The sequence below is a fragment of the Neurospora tetrasperma genome (assembly GCF_000213175.1).
Source record: "Neurospora tetrasperma FGSC 2508 unplaced genomic scaffold NEUTE1scaffold_81, whole genome shotgun sequence".
Taxonomy (NCBI): Eukaryota; Fungi; Ascomycota; class Sordariomycetes; order Sordariales; family Sordariaceae; genus Neurospora; species Neurospora tetrasperma.
The window spans coordinates 2,231,535-2,244,681 of NW_009799179.1; the positions used below are offsets into that span (position 1 = coordinate 2,231,535).

The 13,147-nt window shown below is 48.0% G+C and overlaps 1 protein-coding gene across 1 annotated transcript; it reads left to right on the forward strand.

Moving 5' to 3' along the window:
- Window positions 1-1,103: 1,103 nt before the first annotated feature.
- On the forward strand, window positions 1,104-4,035 carry NEUTE1DRAFT_149569 (uncharacterized protein; the record flags this gene model as incomplete). Its single annotated transcript, XM_009857249.1, has 1 exon — window positions 1,104-4,035. One exon carries the CDS (start codon window positions 1,104-1,106, stop codon window positions 3,894-3,896), a length of 2,793 nt encoding a protein of 930 aa, XP_009855551.1.
- Between the last annotated feature and the right edge of the window lie 9,112 nt (window positions 4,036-13,147).

Sequence of the window (13,147 nt, forward strand, 5' to 3'; positions counted from 1 at the left end):
CAGGTATTTCCGTCGGCCGTCTCCAAAGTACGGTACGTGGTCTCAGGACTGTAACTGTACCGGACCGTTCGATCCAGGTTCCCGTGGTTGAGGCCGACACAAAGGGGCGCCGAGGTTCCCTGCCGCAACGTGAGCGTTCCCTTCTCGGACCAAGTCGGCGATATCGAGACTCCAACAAGGCAACAGCGGCAACGGGACTCGGAAACAAACTCTCAGGTCAGTGAGAAAAGTGAAAAGCTGGAGTTGTGCCGTTGAGGCGTGTCAGGGATGGCTTGGCATGTATCGCGGACGAACACAGTTGTAACGTAAGGTATTCCGTATTACCCCCCTATCGACCAAAACAAGACAACAAGACAGCAAAGACCTAAGATGTGTGTGTGGGTGAATGAGAACTTTGGACTGCCGGTTAGTAATGCTTCCATGACAGATTCTGGAAAAAGTCCTTTCTTTAGCCCAACGATTTTCCTGGGCATATTTGTTTTACGCCCGCGGCACCACGGATATGATGGATGGATGTCCAGGCAGCCCCTTAAATTAAATGAACTAATGTCAAACGGGCATGGCGATGAGGATAATGGTGTCCATTCGCTTTGCGGCCTCACTCCGTCAATTACGACTCTGGAGAACTAACTCTACACACTCACCACAAACTGTTCCTACAGTAGTCTCATCAGGATAGCGGAGGTGATGTTGGAACAATCCGGATGTTCGAGACTGGGGAATGCCGAGCTTCCCAGTCTGGGCTCCGGCTGTGATGCTGGGGGGGCGAAATGCGGTGTTACGCCACTGAAGGGACCGCCAAGAGCGCTGTCCAGGATGCCGCGGAATCGTCAAGGAACGGGACCTGAGTTTGGACATTCTCCCAAGTGGGGACACCTTCCCCGCTAGGACCCGCTAGCTGATTGACTGATAAGCCCGATAAGAGCTTCAGAAATTCCTCATTCGTTCCTTGTCTGTCGGCGCCAGTGATACAGTCATTGAGCAAGACCTGCCCGACTCCAATTCCTCCAAGTAAAACACCACCACCACCCCAATCGGGCACCTCCATGCGCCGGATACAAACAACGCCAATGTTCAAGGAACCATAGGTACCTCTAGTCGCCATGGATAACAACAAAAAACAATCCGCCTCAGGCAAGGCGGCGGCCGATTCCAAGAAGCGCAAGGAAGCCCCATTGAATCAGAACCAACAAGGCAAAGAATCGCGTCCTCCAGCCCGGCCACAAAAACGCGTCAAGTTCCAAGATGCACGCAACATTCGCAGCCAGCCTTCCGACGCCGCCCTTGACGATGGAAAGCTGGATCTCCAAAAGTTCCTCAATGCCCGCGAATTCGAGATCAAGGCCCTCGAGACGAGCATGCGAAAATGCAAGAGCGCCAACGCCACCCGGGTGTTCCAGCAGGTCCCGCGCGAGATGAGACGGCGGACGGCGAGTCACAACGCTAAGAGAGTTCCCAAGAGGCTGCGCGACAGAGCCAAAAGAGAGATGATAGAGGACAACACACCGACCGTCGAAGCGAGGAAACGACGGCCACGTACAACACGCGCCAGGATACGTGCCGAAAACGCAAAGCGACTCGAGAAACTGGCCGCAAAGAAGAGGAAAAGAGCGTTGCAAAATGAAGCCGGGGGAGAGAACAAGGACGAGCCCGGAAAGACGACAATCCAGACGAGAGCCCCGAGACCCAAGATACGACGTGATACCCTGAACGAGCCCCCGAAGCCAAAGTCCAAATTCAAAAAGAGACAGATCAACAAGACCTGGCTCCCTACCCATCTATGGCATGCCAAACGAGCGACAATGACCGAGTCAACCAAGCCTCTGTGGCGATTCGCGATCCCTTTGACCCCGACGCAAAAATGCTATCGACCGACCCACCGAGCTTCTGGACAAAAGGGAACTGTTTTCTGGGATACAAGTTACATGAGCACGGTCAGGCTCTATGGAGCAGCGGGAGGCATTGAGCAGGTTCTCAAGGCACTAGGGCTGGTTCAGGAGAGTCTATGGGGCAACCGTGGCAGGAAATGGAGAAGTGGTACGAGGACATGGAGCGGTATGGTGAGCAGACGGCAAAGGAACTCGAGAAGGGACATCGGGCCTGCTACGATATTATGGAACCCCATCCCGACCGCCGAGACCGCTGCGCCCGAGTCAAACACTACCGAGCTGAAGAAGACTCAACGACAAATCTTAATCAGGACACACCCCTCATGCTTCCTTGAACTCTTCGACGAGCTGGTTAAGCTCGCAAAGCTGCAGACGCCCCAAGTTCACATCGAGGACTTGCGTTTCGAAATCGGTAGCATCGAGCTTACCGGACCCGGTTCCACAGAGACGTTGCTTGCTGTGCTCCAACCATATCATACCGAGGAGCGCCATGGGCAGGTTTTCTCCTCTCTAGTTGGGGTAACAAATCCCGCTTCTCTTCCTAAAAATGCAGTACTGGGCTTTTCAATCAAAGACCCGCGATTGTCGTATCCTCCCAAGCGGGTCGACACCGCCAGCAAGGTGAGCGATTCTGCTCTGCTTGATACTTTGACACAATGGCCTGTTGAGGAACAGGTGAAGCCATATGGGCTCTTCGACCGTGATGTTCGCTTCAAAGCTTCCAGTCTACCACCACAAAAGTCCATCAATCGCCGAAAGGGCGCCAGTATCCCAGGGCAAGAGATGCAAGTCACAGCAGCGGACCCTCCTATACCAGTCATCGCGTTCGCCTCCAGACCGGCAGCTGGTGGTCAGGCACAGGGGACATGGACGCTGTTGGCGCCATGGAAATGTATTTTGCCGATATGGTACAGCATTGTCCATTATCCCTTATCCACTGGAGGCAATCCTCGGCTAGGGGGGTTGAATGAGCAGCGGCAGATTGCTTTTGAACAAGGGACTGCCTGGTTTCCTGGGGATTTTCTTGGGACGAATGCGGGTGTTGTATGGGAGATGGAGCAGCGCGCGCAGCGCAAGAAGGCCTGGGATCGGCGACCGAAGGGCAGGCGCATTGAATGGGCCTCGCTGGATCTCGGCGCTGGACGAAAGGGCGAGATTGGAGATGGCTTAGCGTGCGATTTTGAGCATCTATTCGGTTTGCCCACGGATCCTTCGCCGAGCTCATCCGAGGATCAATCAACCTCGGATGTCGATCCAAATGCAATGGACCTTCAGCCTGGGGAAGAGGCTGAAGCTGCAGCCAAGTTGGGGAAGGTCCACAAAAATACAGTGCCGTCTTTGACGACGATTGAGCAGATGAAGAAGACAGAGTTTCAGGCTCTTATCTCCTCGGTAGATTCGGGTAGACCTCCCCCACGGTCGATCATATCAGTCAACATCACATTTGTAACCAGAGGCGTTGCAAACGCGTGCGCCAGGATATATCGTCTTCCATCTCGGCCTTCAGCAACGACGACCGTCCCGTCGTCGGAGGCGGAGGTACCCGCTACTGATCCGGTTGCGGCCGGCATGGGATCTCTACCTGCGGATCTCCGCGATCAATGGCTTCAGAAACTCCCCGGCAATAAAAGCGGCAGCAGGTCTACCAAAGTCACCACAGCACACGCAGCACCACATATGCCTCGCGACGTCGGTCAGGGTACCCGGAAACAATTAATGGCCAAGTCTCTCCTGTCCGGGGATCCATTACCCTACCCTAGGCCTACAGCTAATCAGACAGACATTGGCGGTGGCCATCCGCTGTGCCCCGGCGAGGAGGACTTGATCGGGTTCGTGACGGCCGGGGCATACAGCCTTAGCGAGGGCAAGGGTACGGCGGTTGGGGCAATCTCTGCCGAGAAGGCGTTTGATACGGTCAAAGAGTCGGGCACGAAAGAGGGAAGGCTCTGTATTGTGAGAAATGCCGGGGAGAATGTGGGCTGGCTGGCTAGGTGGGAGCTGGTGTGAAAACAAAGTGAGATGTTGAGATGAGATGATACTACATGATAAGAGATGTGGTATCGATGAAGATACCTGTTAATGGACGCGGCTGTCGATATCGATAGTGGGCGGGCTGCAAGCCATGAAAACTCACCGAAATGAGGTCTCAAAGAAGAAAAGTGAAGGTGATGAAGATTTGTTGAAGAATGGGAATACTCTGTAGTTTGCTTAAACCCTGTCTCGGCTGTTCAGATACCGAAGCTTCGGGGAATTGGGCTAAATAAACCGGTCGACGGCGAGCTTTTCTCACAGTGGTATTTACGCAAGTCTAACCAGCGTCCATGTCATCGAAAGCTTTCGATGCCACAAGCCTGATGACCAACGCTACGCCGCTTAGAGTCATTCAGCTTTACTCTCCCGCCTCTGATAAGAACCGTCTGAGTTCCGAGACTTAACATAGCGAACTCTCTCAGCATAACAGTTATCGGGGAATAAAATCTATCGAATTACAAAACACAGGCAAAGTTACATTCTTGCTAGTCTCCCACGATCACAATACATGTACGATTAACCGTGACATCGCCTAGACAATCACGCAGTTCCCCTCCGAAAGTCGTAACTCGTTAGTCTCAGTACCTATGCTCTGCACATCCCCATTGTCTAGGATTACCGAATGGTAAACCTATCGGGAATTTACCTAGTGGAATCAGTAAAATCCGGGCAGGCCACGATGCAAAGTCTGTGTGTGTGTACATAAGCCGAGATGTACAAGGCAATTTCAAAAAGTCTGTTAGTCCAAGTTTCCTTTTTCGTTAGGCCTTGTCCACGGGGGTGCAGAAAGCGGGAAGATCGTCGTCGGTGGAACCAAGATTTTCCAAATAGTGGACATGGACATCACCAAGGCCCATCCATTCCCGCTGCAGCCTTTCGGCTTTTACATTGCTGTAAAAGATACCCGTCTCTGGGGGGAAACCAAGAGCCTACCTAGGTATGCACTACACCCCGGCGCTGTTGGCCGGCTGGGGAGAGTTTTAGTGCCCAACTGTCCCCATGACAGTCTCACCTTATTTAACCAACTCGCTCATGAAAAAAAAAAAAAAAAAAAAAAAAAACATTGTCGATAACAGCCCGGGGCAAGCTTCCCAACCAACCAACCGGGAGGGAATGGGTTACTCGCTTCGGTTGATAAGAGACAAAAGTTTGTTGAAGACAGCCCAGTAAAAAAGCAAAGTCAAAAGCCGGGGAAAAAAAAAAAAAAAAAAAAAAAAAAAAAGGAAGGACGGAGGTCGGAAAGACGGATGCAGCCGCTCGTTTTGGCTGAACGAATTGGGGTGAATGGATGATCTTCAGCAACAACAATATATGTAAGAAAGCTGAATGCATGTCCTATCAATCAATGTACACTAGCCCGAAAGTTGGCTGTCTGTCTGTCTGTCTGTCTGTCTGTCCGCCTTTCAGCTAGCTGTTGCTTACTACACTAAGTGTAGTGCTTGTTGGTCTGCTGCACTACCAAAGCGGAAAAGCTTTCAAAAGAAAGGAAATTTGGAATTCTTGTCCTCCGTCAGTCTTGGTTGTGTTACCAATCTGTTAGTAAAAAGGGAAAAGGGAGGGGTCCATAATCAGTTATTTCTGTTGGCGTTGGCGTTGTTGTTAGTGATTTCTACGATTACAAACTGGCTGGCTGGCTGGCTGCCACAGCTCGTACAGTATATACAGTTCTGGGGTTGAACAAGCTCTACTTTACACACGTACTACAAGTAAGTGAGCAAGGGAAAAGAGGGAACAATACCGACTGTGAGGTCGGGGAGGATACCGCGAAGGTGAAAAAAATGATGGCTCATATTCACCTTGAGGTGTTGAGGTGAAAATACAGAAAGGACTCGCTGAGACTTTTGTCCTCTCTACACTACCTACTTTAGCATAGAAGAAGCCCACTTGGTGTGACCATGTATGTAATACCTACCTATCCTATCCTATGATTCTATCACAAGACTCTCTCACCAAAGTGGGATGAGCCGCTACTTGAGTCGCGTTCGAAAGTCAAAACCGCCATCGTCTGTCGTGCGAGCGCGCGCGCGCTGTCGTGTGACGAGGACTGGTGGGGCTGATGGCCCTTGACGGTGGAGATGTGAGATGACGGGCGTCAACGCAATGGTGCGACGGACGAAATTCGGTGCAAGCGGACGATGAAGGGTGTCATGTTGGATCAAAATCGATCTCAATTACTTAGACTAGGTAGGATAGGTAGTGGGCCTGCACTATCGTGACTATCCACCCCCGGCCGTGACGGCGACAACGACCTCCGCTGGATGAAAGCGTAGGAAGCTGAGATCGCCAGATTGAAGGCCGGAAGATGTACGGGTATAAGATACTGGTACCTGGCGCTACGGAGAATGGGGAAAAGGCAACCTAAGACATTGACAGCGGTCCTGGTCGTATGTTGACAATGATGACGATACTTCAAATGGCCGAACTTGGCAAGAAAGCCTCAACAACCTCCCTCCACCTTGCAGATTTGCAGGAAGGATTTGACCTTCCAAGATGCCATCGTTTCCTTCACCTCTTGTTTGGGAAGTCGGTCTTCAAAGGGCTTTTTTTTCCTTCCCACTTGGCGAGCTCCGTGGCTCTTCTTCCAAGGAGCTGCGGACAGAAGATCAAGTTTTTCGGAATCAGCAAGCTTTTGACGGGGCATTTCTTCCATCATCAAAGACCAATCGAAGTTGCTGTTCGGTCCCGAATCTGTTCCCTTTTTGGTTGCTTGTGTGGTGGGAAACTCGTGTCGTTGGGCTGAGGCTCTTTTGGCGTTGCTGTCTTTCTACTACATGTAGTCATACGGACAGAGAGGCGGACTTGAGTTCCTCGACCTCGACCTTCCATTGTACAGTTCCCATCTTGGCCTCCCCTGCTGCCAGTTGTAGAATACGAGCACGAGCAGGGGTATTGATTGAGTAGAGGATGTAGACTATGTATTATATAGATCTCTATATTGGGTTAATCCCTCACACAGAAAATCTAGTATTAAAAGGTTGCCAGGGATGCCAGCTTATGTAAGGTACTAGGCTGGCACTCTGGTTACCTCTAATATCCGATATACCCCCCTAGTTGAATTGGAATTTAGGGAGGCTATTGTCTTTTGAAGCTATTTATAAATTTTACACCCTTCCTATCTCTTTTCTAGTAGTTACCTTTAAAAGTATTGCCTATTATTATTTCTCTATTAATAGGGAAAATTAGTAGTACTCTTTTTAATAATAAAATTACCTAGTCCTGTAGTTTAATAGTTAGAATATTAGGGTATTATTTTTAATTATTTGCTTACTATCTTTTAAATATATTTATTAGTATAGTTAGCGGATTATCTTTAAATAATATACCCGAAGGTCGTAAGTTCGAATCCTATCAGGACTAAACTTTTTGACTTTTTCCTCCTTATACAATTGAATTACTATATTAGTGCCTCTCAATTTTTGGAAATTATTTTAACTATATAGTATAAGAAGGTAGTTTATACTTATAATAATCCTAACCTATATTTTTATCCCTTAATCGCTTTCTTTAACTAATCCTTTTTATTGATTATAATTAGATAATTTGCTTCTATTATTACTAATTTTCTCTTCTCTCTTTATCTCTCCCTAATATTTACTATATTAAATTGCTTTATAAATTCTTAATACTTACGCGCATTAAATGCTTTAATAAATTTATTGGCGATTATTTTGCCGGTGGGGATATAGTATATATTAACGATACTATACTATTAAGCTTCTTTAAATTAGTAGTTATAAATATTGATGTATTTGAATTTAGTTTAGAGTTTAGAATTTTCTTTAGTAATAAAGTGTATTATTTATTTATTATTATAACCGAGGGGGATAATTTCGATTTTTAATCGGAGGGTAAATATGTTAAAAAGTTTTTTTATTTATATACCTTCTTTTATTTCTTAGGCGAAGGATAATAATTCTATTTTAATTATTAAAGTAGTAATAGTATTTTACTTATTAGTACGCTAATCGATTATATTATTAAATAATTATATTACAAACCCTTAGAAATTTCTTTGATTATTAGTATTATTAATAAATGATGCGTTAATATAAATTTTAAATTTGTTACCTCCTCCTAATTGGAGGGTATAATAATTAATACTACGAAGGTACGCTTTTATTCGTTCGACCGTTGAATAATAAGTTGGTTTAGGGTTAATTAGGAAGCGAATTAATTAGAATAGTATAAAAGTAATATTAAGTTTAGTAATAATAGAGAAATATAGAATTGTACTAATTGTTTATTAATACGATTTAATTGTATATTAAGTAGAGGATTAAAGCTAAGAAGTAAATTTTTTAATTATTATAGGGGTATTAGAAGGTTTCTTCCTCTATTTAATTCTTTCGGTTATTTTGAGAATATATTTTTATTAGGATAGTTAGAGTAGGTATTATAAGTAGTTTTGAATAATTTTAATATTTAAAAATTATTAGATATTTTAACTATTAATTAATTAGTAGTATTATTTAAGAGTAATATTTATTCCCTTTACTAACGGCGAATATTTTGGTTTGTAAGTGAAGATAATATTATTAATATAGAAGAAGATAATTATACTCTCTTTAATTAGTATATATAGTTTTATAAGGATAGGGGTAAAGCCGGCTTCTATAAGAGTTTTAGTAAACTCTTTTTATTAAAGTAGTAGGGAGTACTATAATTTGTATAGCGTACGTAGTAATTTTAATACTTTACTTTTATATTTCTAATTGCGTAGTAATTTTATATAAATAGTCTTATTTAATACTATGTTAATAAAGGTATTAACCGTATTATATTATTTAAATTCGAGATTAAAGTAGACGGCGATAGTTATTATAATTTTAAATAATTAGATTATAAGAATAGTAATGATACCGGACCAATGTATCTACATAGATTTCTGGTGGTGAAGGTCATGGACCTGCCCCTTCCCGGCAGGCACTTGCCTGCCGGGCTCGCGCTTCACTTCACTTAGACAGGCCCGATAAGATAACGACTGCGATGGGATATATCAACCCCATCTTGAAGCAGTCGTTCTCATCAACCTTCTTAGAGGACATCATCCTTCACAATACATTATTTTACCCTACTGCTCCCGCATCAAATGGTAGCTGCAACTAAAAAGATTTAGTTGACCAAACCAAACCACCAAAAGTCGACCCTTCACTCAAGAGATCGACAAACCACCCCACCCGCGACCCATTCACTTGCCGTCGCAAACCTCTACGATCGATAAGACCCTTCGCGCGACCAACTCGAGCGACGACCCCCGATCACCTCTTCAAACTTTGAACTCTGGCGCCCGACTTCTGACGAGCCCCGATTCACAATCACCTCCCAATCCTGCACCCTTCAAGAAACCAAGCGCGACGAATTCAGGTACTCGCGCGGGAATCAAGAAGACCCCCAAAATCGCAGCACGAGTCTACACCCCTTCCTACATCACCCTTTCGTTTGATGCTGACCGCTCACGATTTGGGGTTCACCGCAACACCTTGATCCAGTCTCCAGAAAGACGGCGAATTCAGGTACCCGTTCGATCTAGATCGACTGATGCTATAGGTTTCCCCCCTCCCCACGGCGAATCCAGGTAACCGTCGGAGGTCGCTCTCCACCCGTCACAAACGCAGAAATCCCCTCATAAGCCGCAACTCGCAACATCCTCGTCAGAAGACACGCAGATCCAAACAAGAAGAGCTGACTATACGTAGAATAACGGTACGATGTCCGGGAAACAGCCCTCCGACCCGTCGGAGCAACCACCCGACCCGTCCCTCCCGCGAACCAAGCTTCCACTACCCCTGGGCGCAATCACAACGGAACTACCAGAGAGCCCAACCTCCCCGACAAACGACGAAGAAGGCAACCCGTTGACAACCCAGGGAACCACGTCAGACACGGACGCAAACGCTCCGAGCCGCCAACGCAGGAGACCGCCCCCATCCATCCCCAGAGTAACACGCACGATGTCTCGAACCTTGTCAAAAACACCCGGCGAGGATGACCTCGAAGCCACAGAAGACGATACGCCACTCGTCTACACGAAGTCCCAAGTACCAGATCCCGCCCCTGGCCCCTCACAGTTGAAAGGCAAACAGAAAGCGGAACCAGGCAAGAAGGCACAACCATGGGTGAGACCAACAAAGTTGGGCGGCAACAAGGACACCGTGGAGTATCTGGAAGCCACCTTGTTAGACAGCCACGGTACGTTGACCAACGAATTGAAAGGAATCAAGGACGATGTGAAAACTATAAAAGACGTCCAGGGCCAACTGAACAATTCCCTTGACTCTCTAATCAAATCACAACACTCCTTGCAAATCTCCCTGAACAACTTCACCAACAACAACAACAACAACACCAACAACAACAACCCCAGCCCTAGCCCCCAAACCATGAGCTCGAACTCTGGCAGCGGGCAGCCCCCAGGGCAACCCAACAACCCACCTGCCCCCTCTTCTTCCCCCCTCCCACCAGCCGGAAACCCTCAAAACCAACAAGCCTCCCAAAATCAACAAGCCTCGCAAAATCAACCAGCAATAAACACACCAACCACCACGCAACCCCCGCCAACGTAAGTATGGACAAGCACAAACAACCTGACGTCATACCAGACTGCACAGTCTATTCTAGCCGGAATGATGCCTTCCACTGCCCAGCAAAACACACAGTCAACACAAGTCCATGGACGATTTGCAAGACTACCAAACCTAGGAGGACATCCAACACCTACCCCACTTACACTACCCCATCAGCAAGGAGCAGGAGCCGCACCCTTTCAACCCCAAGCCGGCCCCGCATACGTCGTGGACCCCGACGCCTACACAAAAATCAAGCCAGAGGAAGTCGGCATCTTCGACCCACAATGGATCGGAGACGAAGACGACATTGGCATGATTCGCGACGGGACCAAGGTGATTTGGACCGACGTCTCCTCCTTCAGGGATAGGATCCAAACCTACCTGGAGGACCCAAACACAGGAGATCGAAACGCATCACAATTAATGTCTATCTTCCAGACCCTGCTGGGCGGGCGTGCCTTGTTGTGGTGGAACACAGAGCTGTCCTTGGATCAACGAGCCGATATCCGTAATAGCGGCATCTTGGTAGCAATCGACGCATTGTTCATTCGTTTTGCACCAGACTCAGCTACAGCCACAAGAAGATTTACGGAATGCCGGCTATCGTTGAGGAATATTGCAGAAGACGAATCCTGTTACGATATGCACTTCCAGAAGAAATTGCGCTATGCTCGTGCCATGGGCATTATGGACTCGAACCAAACGAACTGGCAGGGCGCTATGACACAGATTTGGGCCGCCCTAGATTTGAGGATAAAGCAATATTTGAGAGCACCATCTCGGTTTGAGGACTTCCAATCATACATGAGGGAAATATCAGATACCAGGGAAGTTCTTATGTCAGCAGCAAGGCAATATTACCCCAATGTGAAGCCCATATCATCAAGCAGTCGCGCCGCCCAGATCCTAGCCAGCACACGTGAAGAATACCGAGAACCCTACACTCCACGGTACTCTGAACGACGATATGGTGACCGCCGCGACAACCGTGACCAACGTGAGAACCGGAATCGACGTGACAACCGTGAACGCCGCGGAAGCCGTGACTACCAGAGGCACTCAAACGACTCCAGAAACAGCAGCCGTGATCGAGATCGCTCATACTACAATCGCGACCGCGACCGCTCCCGTGACTCTCAACGTGACAGGTATCGAAGTGACAAAGACAGAGACACCGCCTGGAAGCCGACCAACCGGCGCAAAGACTCTCCGATGCCGAAGCACAGACCTCACCACGCTCGGGAAAAGGACGACGAGGAAGACGCAGGCTATTTGGCGTCGGATGCGCCATCAGACGACGGATCTGTCGAAGAAGACGCGTACGTGGTACTCGACGCATCGGTTACGTGTCACAAATGCCACAAGAGTTTCTCAAGTGCAGTAGATGCCAAATACCATTCAAGAAGGTGCAGAACAACCAAGGCTGTCAAAAGAGAACGGATCCGCACCCCCTCACCAGTGGACGTACCAGAACGAACGTGCGGATACTGCAAGCACATCTGGGATTCAAGGAACGCGTTGTTCAAGCACTTGAAGACATGTGAATTCGCTGCAAAGGGCAAGATTAAAAACGACGCTGCCAAAGTCAACCAAGCGCACTTGGTCCAACCCACAGTCTCCTTCAACAACAGAGTGACGATAATGAACAACCCAGAGAAGGAGGCGACCTTGCCCAAGCCACGCATCGTCAACGCTTTCTCCACAGAAGGCATTCCCGAAGCCAACGCCTTGTCAAGCTACACCCACCTACGAGTTCAAGTCCAAGCGCACCCCGACTCCCAAAAGAGCGAAATATGCATCGATCCCGGCACCGGCCGAACAATGATCAGCAGAGACTTCCTTTCTCAATTAGAACACACCACCGAAAAACGGAAGGCCAAACTGAGAGGAATCGGGAAAGACGTCGTGCAGGTAGAGGAGTGGGCAACCTTTACACTGTACATTCCAAGCAAAGACGACAAAGACGAGGACATCCTACTCAAGATTTCGAAGTCCGGATGGGTAATGGACGAATTGGCACCAAACGTTCTACTGGGAAACGACTTTATGTCCCCGTACCACGGAAGCATCGACTACGAGACTAGGGAAGTAAGTCTCAAATCACTCAACGCAAAGTTCCCATTCGAGGTGAAAACAAGAGGAACACCCTGTATCCGCAAAGTGAGAAGTGCACAAAAGCACATCCTATTTCCGGGACAACAAACCATGATTATGGTGAATTATAAACCGCTGCCCAAAGACAGATCTTTCACTTTCAACTCGAGCCACCCCGCCGCGATGCACGCCAGAATCAACCACAAAACTCCAAGAGTCGTGATGGTTCGAAACAATACCAATGGGACAATAACTATACGAAAGAACTCCCAACTAGGCACGATCAACGAAATCACAGACAGCGGCTACTTCGTGGCATCATGGACCGGCGCCCTAAAAGCCTTGGCCTTGGGGACAGCCCTGACGACAACGCCCGCCGAGACGGCCGCGACAACGGAAGTAACAGCCTACAGCACTTCGGAAGCGGTAAACGCAGAATTTACCCTGTCACCCATGGTCAGAAGCGTAGCCCAAAACAATACACCAATCCCGTTCACCGAACCGCCACCAGCCACCACGATACAACAACCCACCGACACCAATCAGACCCCATTGACAGACCAAGTG